Source organism: Bidens hawaiensis, unplaced genomic scaffold (assembly GCF_021521415.1).
Source record: "Bidens hawaiensis isolate Kalapana, Puna unplaced genomic scaffold, B.hawaiensis_p1.1 tig00057979_1, whole genome shotgun sequence".
Classification (NCBI taxonomy): domain Eukaryota; kingdom Viridiplantae; phylum Streptophyta; class Magnoliopsida; order Asterales; family Asteraceae; genus Bidens; species Bidens hawaiensis.
The window spans coordinates 63,557-83,694 of NW_027500468.1; the positions used below are offsets into that span (position 1 = coordinate 63,557).

At 36.7% G+C, this 20,138-nt stretch overlaps 1 protein-coding gene across 1 annotated transcript; it reads left to right on the forward strand.

The window, feature by feature from the left end:
* Window positions 1-231: 231 nt before the first annotated feature.
* LOC143602141 (uncharacterized) lies at window positions 232-1,248 on the forward strand. The gene is made up of 2 exons (XM_077079353.1): window positions 232-802; window positions 838-1,248. The coding sequence occupies exons 1-2, from the start codon at window positions 401-403 to the stop codon at window positions 1,006-1,008; spliced, it is 573 nt and encodes a 190-aa protein (XP_076935468.1). The 5' UTR covers window positions 232-400; the 3' UTR covers window positions 1,009-1,248.
* Window positions 1,249-20,138: the final 18,890 nt, after the last annotated feature.

The window sequence follows — 20,138 nt, forward strand, 5'->3', positions numbered from 1 at the left end:
TCCCCAATATTACCCGTAAATTGATTAAGAAACCCTAATCCCCAATATTACCCGGCGATTCAGTGTGATCTGAAGCAATGGACGACGACTACGACGAACCGCCTCCTCGATTCTACATCAGAGAAAGTACCTCACAAGAAGCGGTGGACGGATTTTATGGTAAGTTTAAATCTTTTTTCAATTGATTATAAAGGACACTCACACAAATAGTTTAAATCTTTTTTGAAATGCAGTTGGTAAACCTCATCTTTTTTCTGTTAAGTTGCATTATGGTGGCAAATTTTCAAAATTCCCACGTCGTTCCTATGAAAGGCCTTTAACAGATTTTATTGATTTGCTCGACATAGACAAGTTTTCTGTTCACGAACTGGATGGAATATTGAAACAACTAGAATACAACATGAAAGGAGTTAGGTACTACCACTATCAAGTTCTAAATAGTGATTTAGATTTTGGTCTTAGAGCTTTGGGAAGTGATGAAGATGTGAGGGGGTTTAGTAAATATGTTGGAGAAGGTAACAGAGTGATGAATGTCTATGTTGAACATGACAGTACCTCTGTCTATACATACTTTTGCTCACCATCTAAGGTTAGGATTGAAGAGGTGACAGATGAAGAGTTAATGGCTATTGATTTGGCTAATGCAAGTAAGAGAAGATTGTGTTTGGATTTTCATGAAATTACTAATGAAACTGGACAAAGCAGTGGCCATCAACCACAAATAGTAGCTATGTTAAATGTTCCTAATTTTGACCCTTACTTTGGTGACATTAATGGTGGAGGTGGGGATAATGTAGATAATGTTAATGTTAATGATGTTGGGTTAATGTAGATGAGGTTAATGTTATTGATGTTGGGGTTAATGTAGATGAGGGTAATGTTAATGATGTTGTGGTTAATGTAGATGAGGGTAATGTTACTGATGTTGGGGTTAATGTTAATAATGTTGGGTTGATGTACATCAAGGTGAAAAGGAGGATAGTGGAGATGATAGTCAGGATAGTGTAGATGATAGTGAGGATGTTGATTATTCTAGTGAGGATAGTGGGGATGTTAATGAGGATAGTGGAGATGATAGTGAGGATAGTGGGGATGATAGTTATGAGGATGAAAGTGACATGGTAGATATTGATGTAGACATGAGAGATTTTAGATTGCACACTGAGGTGGATGTTGATAATAAAGTGGCTATGAATGCATTAGATGAGATGGTAATGGAGGATGAACCCATAAATAATGAATTATTTAATAAAGTTGGTAACCAAAAAGATTCTTTATTCAAAAAGGTGAACTGTTTGGCACTAAAGAAGAAGTTAAAAAAGTTATAAGGGCACATGCTGTTGAGAGTAGAAGACAAATTAGGATTGTAAAAGATGATCTTGTTAGGGTTAGGGCAGTGTCTAAAGGAGACTGTATGGATGGGAAATTAAAGGTGGTGGTAAAAAGAAGGGGTAATCTAACAAGTGTAATCAAGATAAATGGCCAAATGAGAAACATGTTGGTGCTAGGGGAATTAAAAAGGACCCAGATCTTCATAAATGCCCTTGGGTAGTTCAGTTGTCTAAGAACAATGAGCATGGATCTTGGGAAATAGTAACTCTTCAAACTGAACGTAAATGTCTTCAAACAAGGGACATTTACGCCTGCACAACAACTTTCCTTTCTAACCAACTACTTGAGCAACTTCAAGAGAATCCAAAGATCCAGCCAAGAGCTATTAAAGAGCAGTTCCAAAGGAGGTTTGAGGTTAATATTTTCTAGATGAAAGCATATAGGGCAGAGAACATAGCTGTAGAGAAGATCCATGGAGATTATACTTCCCAATATCATATGCTTAGGGATTATGTGGAGGAGTTGAAGCATAAAAACCCATGTATAACTGTTACAATTGAAGTTTAGCCTTGCACAGATCCCACATCAAAACAAGAATATTCAAAAGAATATATGTTTGTTTGGGATCTATGAAACAAGGATTTAAAGAAATAAGGAGAAACTTACTTGGACTGGATGGGGCTTTCATCAAAGGTCCACACCCGGCTCAGTTTCTCACAGCAGTTGGGCTAGATCCAAACAATTGCATATATCCTGTCTCATATGCAATTGTAGAAGCAGAGAACAATGACTCATAGACACGGTTTCTACAATGTCTTGCTGATGACATGGACCTGGATAACAACTCATATTTCACCTTTATTAGTGACAGATAAAAGGTTAGTTTTATTTTTTCTCTTTTTCTATTTTTTAATTGCTTGTTGTGTTTACGGACCTGAAAACATAAATGTTTTATAGGGCCTCCTCCTTGCTGTGGAAAGGTTATTCCCATTTGCTGAGCATAGATTCTGTGCCAGACACATCCAGTAGAACATGAAACAACAATTCAAGGGTAAAATATACAAGGGTGCTTTCTATAAGATGGCTAGATGTACAACTCCTGTTCAATTTTAGAAGGAAATGCTTGCTTTGAAAGAGATCAACATTAATGCGCAAATATGGCTATCTAATATTAGACCAGAACATTGGTCATTATCTCATTTTACTGGTAACATTTTCTTATATCTCCTGAACTTGATAAACAAGTCTTAAATAGTAATGTGTTGTTAAATAGAGTCTTAAACAGATGTTATTTTCTTATATAGGTAGGGCACTCAGTGATGTGTTGCTAAATAAAATGTGTGAGTTTTAATGCAAAGTTTTTGGAAGCAAGAGATAAACCAATCATAACTATGTTAGAATACATAAGTGAATATCTTATGAGGAGGATTGTATGTTTTGAAAGTTATTGATAAATGTGAAGGTATGCCAACACTATATGCTACCACAATCTTTGAGAAGGTTAAAAACGATGGTTCCAGGATTGGTCTAAGTCCCTTTAACCTTTATTGTAATAGTCCTTTGCAAGATTATTGTTTAACCAAGGTAAATTATAGGTACATTGTCAGTTGGAAGGGTGAGGAGCATTATCAAGTGCCTGGACCACATGGTGATCAATGTGTTGTGAACATGAGAGACAAGTCTTATACTTGTAGGATTTGGGAAGTAACTGGGATACCATTCAAGCATGTTGTAGCAAGCATTTGGTCAAGAGAAACCATGACAGAAGTGTTGGCATACCAGAAACATTTGTGAATGAAATTTATGGAATGGAAAGGTGGAAAGTTGTCTACAAGCACAAGGTATATCCATTGAATGGTATATCTTTGTGGGCAAAGTCACAAGTGCCTACAATCATAGCACCACCCAAGTACCATAAACCCATTGGGAGACCAAAAAAGTCAAGGAAAAGATCTGCTGTGCAAATAGAAGAAGGAGGCCCATGTAAGAAAAAGAAAAAGGGTCAATATGGATGCTCAAAGTGTGGGAAAAAGGGTCACAATGTCAGGTCTTTCACTGCTAAAATTGTTACCAAGAAGTCAATAAAAAAACCAACCAAGAAGGCCACTAAAAAGACTACCTAAAAAACTACAAAGAAAGCAACCAAAAATACAAAGTAGGACTGTGTTCTATGCTTAAACTTTTTTATTTTGTTGTTTAAAAGACTTTGTTTTGTGTTTGTTTCAAGTCATGAAATTATGTTTGGATTTTAGCTATTGTGGGTATTTTTAATGCTAAGACAAGTAGCTACTTTGTTTATGAAAATGCATTATGGTAATTAGTGTTATGTTTGTGTATATGTCTTTGTCTTGTGTTGTATGTCTTTGTCTTGGTTGTATGGAATATGGAGATTTAGGTATGATTTGTCTTGTGTTGTATGTCTTTGTCTTGGTTGTATGGAATATGGAGATTTAGGTATGATTTGTCTTGTGTTGTATGTCTTTGTCTTGGTTGTATGGAATATGATTTAGGTATGATTTATCTTATGTTGTATACGTCTTTGTCTTGGCTGGCTTGTATAACATAAAACACAATTGGTAAATAGATTGGTAAAAGAGATATATAACATGTACATTGGTAAATATAAAATAATCTTGGATAATTGTCACCTGAACAAAAAGGCTAATACATTTTCATTCAACAAAAATTGCATTATCAGCCTAACATTTATTACCTACCCCAAATGAAGTACAAGGCATACATTGTATTTGCCCTTAACATTAAATTACCTAGACACAATTGAACTAAAACACTAATAAATCTTGAATGCAGTTAACATTGTAAAAACACCAATCCATGTGAGTATAAGATACTCCTTGAATCTGTTAGCTTTAGCTTCAGCTTGTTTTAGGGATTCTTCCATCTCGTTCTTGGACCTCAAAAAACCAGGTATGATGATCCTTCCCCTTTCAAACATCGGAGGGTCAAACCAACCAAGGAACGGGCATCTTGGTGACTTAAATACAAACATTAAGCATATGAAAAAGGTATGTTTCTATACATCAGATTTACATTACCTTGTCAGGACAACCATAAAAACGTTGACCGAGATTCCTTTCCGTCCAAGATGTTATTAGAACAGCTTGCTTGCCACACTTACAAATCTTCATCATCAATTGTTCTTCACGCAACCCGCAATAGTGATGCCCTAATTTAGATCTGATGAAATTTGAAGCCCTAATTTAGATCTGATGAAATTTGCAAAATGTTATGTTTGGTCTGTTTTAATGTGTTAAAAGGATGATGAAAGAGAAGGGAAAGGGGAAAAAGACAATTATACCCATCACATTTTATTCAAATGGGTCTACTTAACGGGATAACTTAACGGAGGTTAGCTTAAAGGACAAAAACCATGGCAAATATCCAAATAAAGGACAAAGAGTGAAACAATTTTCAAAAACGGACTCATTCCATAATTTATGTAATTCAAAAGGACAAAATTTGTAATTTTTTCTTTTTATTAGTTTATCTTTTTATAACAAACAAACAACCATTTTTTTAATTTCGAATTTAAACATTTTTTTATAATATATACATAATTCAAATTCCCATAATTGATATTTTTGTATTTATAGATTATCAACAAACAAATAAACATATATTTAATTTTATTTTTAATTTCAAGATTTTATCTATATTACATGTACACGCTTCGAAATACTACCTACACATTACATAAATGAACCTAAACACGATAAAAATTACGCATATACAATTCGATATACCTTCTACACAATACATATATGAACCCGCAAACGAAAAAAATTACGCATAGACATTTCAAAACACCACACACTATACATTTATGAACCTACACGGTACATACATGAACCACCATACTATAAAAATACACAAACAATTCAAAATACCACCTCAGTACAGAATATATATGAACCTGCACAGAATATAAATGAACCTACATACGATAAAAGTTGCACATACACAATTCGAAATACCACTTACATAGTAGATATATGAACCTACACAGTTCAAATAATCATTTCTTTATTACATTAAATTATATATATAATAAATAACAGATTATGCTAATAACCTACACTTGTAAAATTTTTACATACAAATTCGTGATACCACCGACCCATTACCTATATAAACCCTACACATTATAGAATAATATATATATATATATATATTTTTCAAATTAAATTGCATATAATAAATAATGTATCATATTAATAACCTGCGATTGTAATATTTTCATGTATAGATTCGTGATTCCACCTACACATATATGACTATGTGTAGGCAATACATGATATTTGACGCATTTGAATAAATATAACTAAATATATTATGGTATTGGATTAAAATGATATATGTTTAACATTCGTTTGATTAATAATATCAAATAAAAAAATAACAATTAGAAAATTTACATGTAACTTTCAGTAAGTTAATAATAATAAGAAATAAATGATATTAATGACTTAAGTTTCACTTTAAAAACTCTAGAAATCAAAGACCTTACTACCGTTATTCATATAATTCATGGTAAATTAATATCTTCATAATTACAAGTTTACCATAACTAATCTAATCCATTGATTACACATAATTAGTGTTAATCAATGGTTCAGATTGGTTTGTCGCACTTCTCGCTATAACTTGACTTCTCGCATGATCCACCCCCCCCCCCCCCCACAGACACACAATCCTAACCATTTCTATATCATCCATTATTATTCATAAAACATACACATATCATACAGTTACCACTTAAGGTAAGTGTATTAATTAACCACATCGAGTATGCACGCAGTCCCGAAAACATATCAATGAAATGAGGCTTGAAACTCACATGAGTCTTGTTTCTTTCTAAGTTGATGGCCACACCTCTTCTTATCTGGGCACGATTAATTGTGTAACAATTTACAAACATCACTTAACTACCCTAACCAAATCAAATTTGTAGGTTAGTGAAACCCCTAACGAACATGGGTCCGTGGGGCGGCGCCCTCGGCAGCTGGGTCCTTGGGGCGGCAACCCCTAGCAGGGTACAAGAGACAAAGCCCCTAGCTGGGGTTAAGCCTTTATATAAATTCATTAGAAAAATGATTTTTATGATTAAACGGATACAGTTTATTCGAGTCGAGTTGAGTATCATTCTTTGTCGAGTCAAGTCTCATTCGGGTCGAGTCAAGTCAAGTTTCATTCGAGTCGAGTTTCATTTGATTCGATTCGAATCGTGCATTCCCCATGAAATCGATTCTGACCATTTTCAGGCCCTTTTTGCTATAATCGATTTTCTTTATCCCTCCAAGGCCCGTTTTACCATTGCAACGAGTCATGGGCCGTAACAACTCTATCTTTTAACTTTTACATGGTCCGAACGTCACTCGTTCGTTCTATTCATTACAAACAACTTGTTTATGATCAAGTTTACGTTTTTCTTATATGATACGACCCGATTTTCCTTAGTATAAAATGCTATGGAAAACTGACTTAAAAAACTTAGCCTTTAACTAAAACGTTCCTTATTTGGTTCGGTTTTGCTTCGGACCTGATTTAAAACATGAATCTAGGTGTTTTACTAGTTGATTGATGATGCTAGGTCACGTAATCTGCCCTCCTTTAGCTCGGATTTGGGTCCGGGTTGAAGGTGAGTGTTTGTGTGTGGTTTTTAGTATATGGAGGCAATATGGAAATGAAGGTTTAGGGTTTTAAGGAGGTTTAAGGAGTTTATAAAGTGTAAGCCCATGGACCTTAAGGCCCATAAGAATCCCCTAATCCATCTTTTATTTCCAAGCCCAGAACTTAATGATGACCATGTGGTACCGATCATGCAAAAACCTAATTTTACCTACAGACAGGGTAAGTGTAACACCCCGGCTAAGCGGAAACGCCAGAGTCTGACGTACAAATTGCTCAAAACACATGTGACACTATTAAGTGACAATATTATCATTAATTCATTCAAATGCATCAAGTACACAAGTTTATCAAATGAACAAATACAAAGGAAAAGGAACAAAACAAACTTCTTCTTGTTTATTATTAAGATAGCCTAACTTCTAGTATATCTTCATCATTTCATCCTCTAATGAAAGTACCTGTAGCATATATATAAAATAAAGTCAACTAAATGAATAGTTGGTGAGTTCACACAAGTTTGGACATAACTATATAAAAATCTACATTTCCATGAAAACTCGTGAAAAGCGAATAAAGTCCTTTCCAGTTGGGATTGTGCACCAACGTACTCGGATAATAGCGCAAGTAAGTGTCTTTTCTGTTGGTAAAAACCAACATACTCTGATCAGGGGTCTCTATTCCACTCATAACGTCAAGGTACTGAGTGCATAGCAGGGGGGTGGGTGGGGCGTGTGATCATACTTAATGAGGAAACCATGAGCACATAATCTTTTAGCAAGTAAGCAAGTAAACACACAAGTCCATGTAACGAATTGTAATTTGTAGATAATAAATAAACGAAATTGAAATGTTGATATGATATATATATGCTACCACCAAAATAGTTAAAAAGGGTAAAAAGGGGGTGTGAGAAACTCACCTTGAAGTTGAAGACAAACTTGCATTAAAACCGAAAGTGCTTAAATGAAACCAAAGCAATTGAACTTCACAAACTAGAATTAAAAGTACAAAATCAGTATTAACTAACGACTTTTAAAAAGTAGATAAATCGGGCCGTTGGCTTTTAGAAGTGTTGAATGTACATTTTATTATGGAGTTGGATATTATAATATTATTTTATACATTAACGAATGTTAAAGTTTAACGAAAGGAAATATGTATACATATATATATGTGTGTATATATATATAAGTTAAGCTAGTTTTAAACGAACTTGACGGGCTTGAGATTTATAATGTTTAGGAATTATGGATCTTAATGGAATTTTAATTTTCAAAATAATTATGCTCACGTATTATCAAGTTTAACGAAATATTAGTTATTAATATAATATTACTTACGTGATTAATATTAACTTTGAATATATTAATGTTTATGGCCTTTACCCATATATTTTAGTTTAGTATAAACGTTGTCGTTTGGAATTTATAAAGTTTACGACGATATTGTATGTATATTTATATATTTATTTCACGAGTTTTAACAAACGTTTCGGGTTGGAAAAAACTTGGTTTCCGGATGAAAAGGTTAAAATAAACTAAAACTATTTTTATTTAATTTAAAATGATTTTTATTTGATTTATAATATATATGATTTATTTTATTTAATAAACATGATTTAGAAAAAAAATTCCAAAAGATGTTGCAGTGACTTGGGTTTGAACCCGGGTCTCCATGACCAGACTATGGGCACACAACCACTAACAAATCTGTTTTTGTGTTTTATGACTAGAAAATAACATATATTAGTAATAACCAAACTTCATCTTCTACACTTCCAAAACCCTAGGTTCAAATCTGTTAATCCATTCCGTGGTTGCTTAATTAAGTTTAGCGGTATTGTTAAATGGCTACAAACGAATCAAAACCATATAAGCATTACCTCGGATCATGCCGAAAAGATGGTGAATGAAGCTTCGCTGGAATCGGAATTGGAATGAACGATTTGAAGGTTTTAGACAGTTTTTTGTGTAATATTATGTTTGAAGTAAGTATAGATGGTGTTTAGGGTCATATTCATGTGTTCAATTGAATCGTTTAATGTTTAGTTTGAGTTATTAAGACTTGATTATAATCTGATTTGTTTGTGATTAATACGAGTTAATGGGTAGTTAAATGACGAAATAAAGCGTGTATTAATGTTTAAGATTAATGGAGAAATCGTTTGAGATGAATTAACGAGTCAAACAGAGGTTAAAACGTCCTTTGGGTTATCTTCGGCGAAAGTTTGAATGTTACAGTAAATTTTAACGAGTCAAACAGAGGTTAAAACGTCCTTTAGAACAAAACCGACAATTTTAAAATGGGCCAGATTTTCGGGTTTGAAAAGTAACGAATGTTACAGTAAGTTAGGTTGTAACAACTCGGATTTTTAATTTATTATTTTGTTAACCGTGACACAACCCGTTTCTATGTTCGGGAAATTTTACCAATAAAATATCGCGTCTATCGAGTTATTTTTATTTTATTATTTGTTTATTATATTTATTTAATATCTATAAATAACTTTCAAACTTACACAAATTTAACCCTATACTAAAGTTCAAACTCATTTTGTTTCCATCTCTAACCTTGAAGGACCAAACTTCAATTTCTGTCAATATAATACACCAAACCCATTAACCCGTATACTAGAACCCATATATCATACCCGTTTCGTATATCCGGAGACCCAAGTTTCTAGCTTGGACCATAATCTTCGACGTAAACTTGGAAATTGGATCAATGTTATTATTCCACATACCATAATCGGCCTCACCGACACTCACATTTAGGAAACTATGATCAATTTGATTCGTTTTGATTAATTTATTATACCGACTTGACTCGTTTAACATTATACCATATAACAATCATTATAAGACAATTAAACCTACATTCACAATCCTTACAAACTCGCAATCAAAACCCTTATATCTAATTACGTCATAACAACTGTCTGATTAGTGTTCTAGATCTATTGTTGGCCGAAGACATATCGTATCAATTAACCATCGTATAATCATCGTTATAGGTAATTAATTACATGATTCAATTCGACTCATGTTCTTCTGCACTAAACCTAAGGTTAATCAGCTAATCGTTTAATGGATTGGCCGATTGATTGATCTAGGGTTCATATATTATTCTGGGTTCGCGTCTGCTGTTTAAATCTATCATGTTTCAAGTTATAGCCAATTAACACCCTAGCCCAAATGGCTAGGGTGGTGGCGTTAAGGTTTAGAACAGATGGCTAGGGTGGTGTTTCAAGTTATAGTCAATTAACACCCTAGCCCAGATGGCTAGGGTCTGGGCTAGGGTGGTGGCGTTAAATCTGTCGGCGCGGGTTCGAATTCCTGCAGCTTTATTTTTTGGAAACATTTTTTTATAATTATTTAATCATTTAAATTATATTATTAATATTATAAATATAATTAATCAGTATTTTATTAAAACCGACATTTTAACTAGTCATTTTTCCGAAGCTTGGTTAAAACCATATATATATATATGTACAGGCGTATATATAATAGTTATTAGAAATTCATAAAGGTTTTAGTAATAAAGTTTTAAAAAGGGTTTTAGTTAAATTACATAATATATAAATATGTCTTATTATTTTACATATTAAAATAAATATTGGTCAAATATTTATATATATTATTTATTATGACTATAATACTTATAAATAAAAGGATTTAGTTTTGTTATATATATCTTTTAATAAACTTTAAATAAATTATTTTAAACACGCAAATACCCGATCGATCTGAAATTTTTATTAATTATCCACTTATTAATTTGTAGTATTTTTCGATTATTATTACTTAGGATTTGTTCGTTGATACAACTCGTTGAGCGTGACGTTTATCGATTACCATTTTTGTCCACTTATTTCTCTTGCTTATAAGGTGAGTAATTGTAACATCGTGAAAATTTCGAGTTCAAAATGTAAACTTCCAAAAGTGTAGGGACTAAAATTGCCAAATTCCAAAGTTAAGGGTTTAAAATGAATATTCTGGTTTCTTGTCCCATCGCGCTACGCGACGGGGCAAAAGACAAGCCCATCGGGTACCGCGATGAAATTTGGTCAAAGATTCTAGAAAAAGTCAACAGCGATACGCGATCACTGTTGAGCCTATGTCATCGCGTACAGTGACGTGGCCTGACACGTCTGACACTTTTTCACCACGTGTCTACACGTGGCACACCGGTCGCCACGTGTCCCGACACGTGGCAGCACGTGGCACATCATCCGCCACGTGTCAACACGTGGCACACCGTCTGTCACGTGGCGACACGTGGAAGACCTACGTAGTGATTCACCCGGGCTATGTCGCGATACGCGACTGGTGCCCTGAAGGCGGTCGCGTACCGCGATGGGCTTTCGAGTTTTGCCTATAAATAGCAGCCATGGGGTGTTCATTTTACACATCCAAATCTGCTCTCACATCTCTCTACTCTCTCTCTAGAAATACCTCGACAAGCGTGCCATATTTCCACGTAAAACGTGTCCCGATCCTCGATTTGCGTGTTGACGTTTTCTCAAAGTACGTGCCACCCTCCACCCACATACAAAGAAGGTGTTTGTTATAATGGCGATGAATCTCGTAAAGCGTGTCGACGAGTATTGAAGTTTGGCGTTATCGTTTGATGACCAAAGTTGATCGAGAAGTAAAGCGGCGTCGGAGTGCTGCTCGATTTCGTAGGGTTTCCAATACGCCAATAAGGTTAGGCGTAATGTCAATTGAATATAATTAATATTATATTAAAGGCTTAAGCCTTAAGTCGAGGTTATACTCGATACCTCGATAAAAGAAAATAATCATAACAAAGAAATGAATGAAAGATAAGAATATTGAATATTGATACGTATATATGTGTGTAAGTATATATGTATGCTATTTGTTATGAAAATATTATTTAATAAATAATGAGTATTCTTAAATAATAAAAGAAAAAGAATACATTTCTTGGAGAAGAAGAAACGTCGGGTTTTTAATATAAACTAAAGGTTTATAATTTACTTTTAAATTAAAGGTTTTCAAGTAAAGGAAAATGAACTAAAGGTTCATCGAGGTTGAGATATAAAATAAAACTAAAGGTCTAAAGCCGGATCGTGTATCCGACTAACAAATATTTATACTCGTACTATATGTGCGAGATAAATAAGGGAAAGACCCTTGGACGGTGAGTGAAGCCGATCATAAAGAGAAAAGGTGAATATGCCCCCAAACTTTTACTTATTTTAAAATGAGTCAAACTTGTTATATGAAATTGTTTACAAGGAACTATGTGTTCCTAAAACCGTTATAAATAAAGGGTATAAACCTAGCCCTCAGGCTGTGGTATACATATGTCTGGATCCTTACATAGGTGGCACTATGCGATGAATGGGCATGATCGCACCACCCTTGGTCGTAGGACGCTCTCCTGCAGGGAGTACGACCGTTGTGTATATTTACGGGTACTTAACTAAGTCGAACGCTGTAGTGTTTGCTAAGGTGACCTAGAGTAGAGGCTCGTGTTTATAATGTGTTATTTGACTTTGTTATTCTTAAGCCACGTTCGGCCGAGGCAGGCGTAGTCTTGAGGGGTAATAAAGTAAAAGAAAATATTTCGTGTCAGCGTGTTAACCAGCATTCGTTGCTGAAGTATTTTCTTACATTTTGCAGGTGAACAAGATTAGCACTTGGAAATGTCGAAGTGCTTTGAATATCCGATGGCTCGGATTTATTCTAAAATTTAATATATGATGGTTTGTAAATATAAACAAGTAAAGTTTTGTTAACAACTCTAACGGGTGTTTTATAATCTCGTCTTTTGAATGTATATATAAAAGTTATGTTTTGATCCTTAAAGATTTATGTCTTCCGCAAACTAACGCAACTCTGATTTATTTACAATTATGGTACCAACTTGTTGGTCACACTCCTTGGCCTAAGATGGGGGTGTGACAGGTTGGTATCAGTGCCATCGATCTTAGCGAATTGGGTATCATAAGACCATACCCAAGCTTCGATCCAAGTATAGGAATTAGTTTTTTACGTGTTTAGGGATAAGATTGGTTGGTAACCATTTTCTTTCCCTCCACATTCTAAACCACCCATAATGTAGATGTCATTAATAAGTTGGATGGAAAACTATGTACGCAAAGCCAAGGAAGTAGGAATCGCTGAACCTTACCCCGAGGATAACATGAGTGATGGATATTATGAAGCGTATTTTGACTAAGATGTGGAACACGATTTGACCAAACCTGTGTACTACCCCGGAAGTAGACACTACCCAATCGACGTTCCTGATAGTCCACCAAGAAACGAACCCCCAAGACACTCAAGCTATCACCCACCAACCATACCTATCTATCAACCCTCAGAGATTCCCACTTATCAACCATCACAAGAACCACAATACTACCGCACTGGATATTTCCCAAATGCACACCCATCTTAGGCCTTCCTTTCAAACCGACCCATAAAGGAAGAACCACGAACCCCATCCTCCGACCGGATGCAGTTCCACTCTGACCCACGGAGATGGCTAACTGGAAGCTCCACCATGAATGAAGTCAACTCGCAACCCCACAATGACGAAGGGCCGTCTCGCAAGCCAAAAATGAGGGTAATGATGCCCTACGAAAGTTTCAAGATGCCCCCAATGGAGAACGAAACTACACAACCTATGGAGGAAGATGAACCGGAAGAATAGGAGGATTCCGAAGAGGCTCGGTTCCGTCGATCCATATGTTCAATAACTGGAACTACTAAGGAACCAAGTTTCGTCAAGCTTCCTGCCATTTCAAGGAAGGATTCCTTCAATTCAAGAACAAGCCGATGAGATTCGCGAGCAAAATCAAGCCGCCAAGACATACCTCTACCTTGCATTTGACAAGACTTACGTTCCGTATCCAGAACCGAGGAATCACTATGAGATTGTGACATTGGGTTACCGCGACCCACCTCCACAATATGGATACCCAAACGTAGTCCCGCAGTCGTATGAAGAACATCTGGATCGCGCTTTGCAAGAAACCGACGACTGGAGAAAGAAGGTAGCTGAGGAAGGGAAGAAGAAAAAGAACATGGGAGAAGCACTTCTTCACAAATGCAACAAGTTAACAAGGGTAGTGAAGAAGTTCTTGAAAGACTGAAGACGGTGAAGAGGAATGTTATGTGGAGACTGTGTGTATAATAATCCTATGTGTTATATGTTGTATAATAAAGAACGTCTGAAACGTTCTCATGTAATGATAGGATAATATATATATATCGTTAGAACGATATATATATTTGTATTGTAAAATAAATATATATATATATATATCTCTTGTGATATATATATATATATATATATATATATATATATATATATATATATATATATATATATATATATATGTTTAATAAAGTGTGAGTTTAATAAACGAAATGTTGTTAAAATTTCAGATATAAAAAGATAAATTAAAAATGTCTGAAAAAAGTAATAACATTGAAAACGCACGAAAAGAGAAAGAAATGAAAGACAAGGGGAAAGACCCCACGGGAAATCATGATGATGATATTCCCGAAAAATACATGACTAAGATTCAAAAGATGATTAATGATGCGGTGAGAGAAGAGTCCATAGCTAGGTCTCAATCGAAAAATTCAAAACATTCTCATTCCGTTAATCCTTCCCGAAAATCCGAAAGATCCCGTCCGAACCCGTCTCGTGTCGAAGAGAGTGTTCATGAGTCTAACGCCAACGCTGGAGTTGGGCAAGTTTAAGAAAATGAAAATTAGTGGGTGTTCATTTAAGGACTTCAAGTACTATAGACCGAAAGAGTTCCATGGTGACAAAGGAGCCATTACGACTATGAGATGTCTTGAGGAGATGGAAACGATCGTGATTACTAGTAAGTGTTCCGAGGAAGAGAAGATTCAATATTCTGCCCTTATGTTCAAAGGTGAGGCGCATGAGTGGTGGAATGCTCTATTGATGAGCAAAGGGAGAGATGTGATGTATGGCTTGAGTTAGAGTGAGTTTAAAGCCTTGTTGATGGCAAACATCTGTCCTATGCATGAGACCGACTAGATCGAAACGAAATTCCTCAATCTCAAGGTTGCGGGGACAAATCTTCGTGAATACAATACCAAGTTTCACGAATATTGCCGTCTGGTTCCTCAGCTGGTTAACCCTGAGTCCAGGAAAGTTACGAGATATATTTAGGGACTGCCGCGGGAAATCCGCAACATGGTGAGGTCTCACCTACCTCAAACCGCTGACTCTGTAATGGAGTTGGCCGGTTATTCGATGGGCGGCATGGTTCGTAACAAGGAGGAAGACAAGACAACAACCGCCCAAAGGAAAGCTGGAGGAGGTGCCAATTTCAAAGGCAAAGGCGTAAACCGACACCAAAACTGGTTCAATTCAAATTCTACGCAATGCAAGACTTGTAGGAGGTATCACAAGGGACGATGCAACTTCGCCCCACCTTCTAAAGTTTGTGAATCATGCAATCGCACAGGTCACAATGCTGCTGACTGCTGGAAGAAGAAAATGACTTTCTACAATTGCAAGGAGATGGGCCATTTGAGTTTCGAGTGCCCAAAGAACAAACCCACTGCTGGTGGTGCGGGTGGAAGTGGCAAGGATAAGAAAGGAAACGCTCGAGTCTTCGTACTCGACACAAAGAAAGCCGCCGACTTGCCGGAAACCATCACCGGTACGTTTCTAGTCAACGACAGCTATGCTAGAGTTTTATTTGATTCGTGTGCCAATCTAAGTTTTATAGATTATAATTTTTGTAGTCTATTAAACGAACCATTAACAAAATTAGATAAAACTCTAAGCGTCGAGACTGCTAGCGGTGAAATCGTTAAAATCTCCGAAGCCCTTGAAAATGGAAAAATTCTTTTACCCGGTTACATTCTGGCCTATTTGTTTGTTGCCAATGAATCTGGATGGTTTTGATATTGTACTTGGTATGGATTGGTTATTCAATAACCATGCCCGTATCATCTGCAATAGCAAAATCGTTGAACTTCAAGCCCCCGATAAACGAACAATTCGAATCGAAGGGGACAAAGACGCTGACCAAGTTAGCATAATTTTGTAAGACCCTGTTACCGGTGCCTCACCTTCGACGTTGGATTTACTCATAAACAAAGTTCATAATATCAGAGTTAATAAAAACATTCGCGGAATATTAAAACATTCAAACCATCATATTACAAAACCATACTTTGTTGTCTTAACGGGCATTCAAATTATTTAAAACATAAAACATTGTCTTTAGAATAACATAACATTTCTTGAGATGCCAGCTTCTTCAAGTTCATGCCATGTGCTTCCTCTTATGCAAGCTGCCTCAATCTACTCACCTGCGTGCATACTAAAAGTCAGCTACGCTGAGTGAGTTCTAGTTAATCATAAAACATACAATCTATTCACATACTTGCACACATGCCCGAATGGGTGTACATTATTCATACTTACTTTTCATACATAACTATCCGTCCTATTTAAAGAGCCTTCCGCTCTATAACCTCACAGATATTATAAGGGCCTGGTCCCTAACATAACAGATATTATAAAGGGTCTGGTCCCCAACATCACAGATATTTTTAGGGTCTGGTCCCTACCATCACAGATATTATTAGGGTCTGGTCCCTTTGTTTCATGCAACTGTACCGTACCTGTTCATACATACTTTCCTTGAAAATATGTGCAATCTACGAAGAGCGTTCACGCACCATCAACATAACATACATACATTATGCATACATCATATATTCATATATACATCATATTTTACATCATACTTATCAATTGTATCTTTAACCACCACCTGACGGTATATACAATATCCGAAGATTGTTCACGCACCGTTAAACAATCATCATACATAAATCATACCAGGCAGACACTTACCACTTAAGGTAAGTGTATTTACTATCACATCGAGTATGCACACAGCCCCGAAAACATAACAAGGAAGTAGGGCTAGAAACTCACCTCAAGGTGGTTGTGTTCACCGTTTATGGTTATCCCCTTCTTTAGCTGTGCACGACTAACTGTATAATAATTATACGTATCAATAACTATCAACGAACGGGGGTCCGAGGGCAGCGCCCCTGGCAGCGGGATTCTAGGGGCGGCAGCCCCTAGCAGGGTCCAAGGGGCAGAGCCCCTGGCTGGGGTTGAGCTCATATAATATTACACTATCATTACCTCTGGTCGGTACTCAGTTTCCTTCTTGGTTTCGGTTTAGAGAAAGGAAGAACTAGGGAGAAAGCTTAAGTGTGTGTTTTGGATGGTGTATGGAATATGTGAAATAATTGATTAAATGGTGATTATGGGTTATATATTTATGGGTCATGGGCTTAAGGCCATGGTCCTTTCCTCTTTCTTTCATAGCCCAAGTCCATAACCCATCTCAATTTAACCAACACAAGCCCAACTCATAATCTATTTATCTAAATCGATAACGACCCACTATTAAATTGACGAAATTTATTTTATTGTTATAACCAAAAGTAGGATGTTACAAGTCTTCCCTCCTTAAAGAGGTTTCGTCCCCGAAACCTAACTATTACATAAACAAGTTCGGGTAAAACTTGCGCATCTCATCGTCAGCTTCCCAAGTAGCATCTGATCCTTTGCGGTGCTTCCATATCACTTTCACTAATGGAATAACTTTATGACGGAGCTGCTTTTCCTTGCGGTCGACTATCTTGGTTGGTTGCTCAATGTAGTTCAGCTGTTCGTCAACCTCAATGTCCATTAATGGCACGTGCGACGTGTCATCAGCTAGACATTTTCTCAGATGAGAAACATGGAAGGTCTGGTGAATTCCTTATAACTCTTCTGGCAATTCCAGCTTGTAAGCCACTTCACCTACACGATCCATAATCTTAAACGGCCCAATGTACCTCGACTCAACTTCCCTCTCTTCCTGAAACGGATAATTCCTTTCCACGGCGAGACCTTGAGCATCACACTGTCACCAACGTTAAACTCAATCGGTCGTCGCCGCTTATCAGCATACGACTTCTGTCTGTCTTGAGCATCTTTCATTCTCGCTTTGATATGATCAAACTTTGAAGAAGTTTCTTGCACAAATTCTAGGCTTCCCATCTCCTTTTGACCAATCTCTCCCCAACATACCGGAGTTCTACAACGTCTTCCATATAACATTTCGAATGGTGGCATACCAATACTTGAATGGTAACTGTTGTTGTAGGAGAATTCTGATAGGTGCAGATGATCATCCCAACTTCCACCAAAGTCTAAAACACAAGCACGTAGCATATCCTCAAGGGTTTGGATCGTCCTTTCAGACTGTCCATCTGTTTGAGGATGATACGCCGTACTAATGTTCAATCTTGTTCCCATGGCTTCATGGAACTTCTTCCAAAACCTCGAAGTAAAACGAGTATCTCTACCAGACACGATCGATAACGGCACTCCATGCTTAGATACAACCTCTTTTATGAACAAGCTTTCTAACGTTTCTGACGAGATAACCTCTCGTATAGGCAGAAAGTGAGCACTCTTGGTCAAACGATCCACAATCACCCAGATGGTATTATGATGCTTAGCTGTACGGGGTAGCTTAGTTATGAAATCCATGGTGATGTGTTCCCATTTCCATTCTGGTATCTCCAAAGGTTGCATCTTTCCATAAGGCTTCTGGCGCTCTGCCTTGACTTGTAAACAAGTTAAGCACTTACTGACATAATCTATTACATCATTCTTCATACCCGGCCACCAATAATCTCTTTTCAAGTCTTGGTACATCTTACTAGCTCCTTGATGAATCGAATATCTTGACTTATGAGATTCATCTATGATTCGACATCTGAGATCTCCATGGCGTGGAATAAACATACGGTCAAACCTAATCTTAACACCATGTGTGTTTTCTATCAACTCGTCTTGCTGACCAAAAATTCTTTCTTTCTTCACTAGTCCTTCATCTCCAAGCACTTCTGACTGCACCTTGATGATTTCTTCAAGTAAGCTTGAGTTCATAATTAGCTTATATGACTTTACTGTTGCAACGACTTCCTCATTCTTACGGCTTAGCGCATCAGCGACCACGTTAGCTTTACCAGGATAGTACTTAATGTGGCAGTCGTAATCCTTTATCAATTCTAACCATCTTCTCTGCCTCATGTTCAATTCCTTCTGCTCGAAGAAGTACTTTAAACTCTTATGATCTGTGTAAATGGTACACTTGGTACCATACAGATAGTGTCTCCATATCTTGAGAGCATGCACTACTGCTTCTAGTTCCAAATCATGCGTCGGATAAGTACTCTCATGGACTTTCAACTGTCTAGACACGTAAGATATCACCTTTCCTCATTGCATCAACACGCAACCTAACCCACGAAGCGAAGCATTAGTACAAACAACCAAATCCTCGTCACCATCGGGTAAAGCAAGTATTGGAGCTTGCGTGAGTCTCTTCTTTAACTCCTGAAAAGCCTCCTCTTGAAACTTACCCCAACTGAATACTATCGACTTTCGGGTCATACCGGTCAATGGTGCGGCTATCTTGGAGAAACCTTCGATGAATCTCCTATAGTAGCCAGCTAACCCTAAGAAGCTTCGTATATCAGTCGGACTATGTGGAGTCTTCCAATTTGTTATCGCTTCAATCTTAGCTGGGTCCACGGTAATCCCTTATGGGTTAATCACGTGACCTAGAAATTGCACTTCTCGCAACCTAAAAGCGCACTTTGAAAACTTGGCATACAACTTCTCTTTCTTTAGAGTCTCCAATACTTCTCTCAAATGCTCGGCATGATCAGACTCGATTTTTGAATAAATCAATATATCATCAATAAAGACGATTACCGATTTATCCAACATAGGCCGACACACCCTATTCATCATGTCCATAAATGCTGCGGGAGCATTCGTTAGACCGAATGACATTACGAGGAACTCGTAGTGTCCATACCGTGTCTGAAACGCTGTTTTAGGGATGTCTGCCTCTTTCACCTTCATCTGATGATAGCCTGATGTGAGATCTATTCGTGAGAACCAACTCGAACCTTGTAGTTGGTCAAACAGATCATCAATCCTTGGCAAGGGATATCTATTCTTCACTGTAAGCTTGTTCAACTCACGATAGTCTATGCACATTCTCATACTTCCATCTTTCTTCTTCACGAACAACA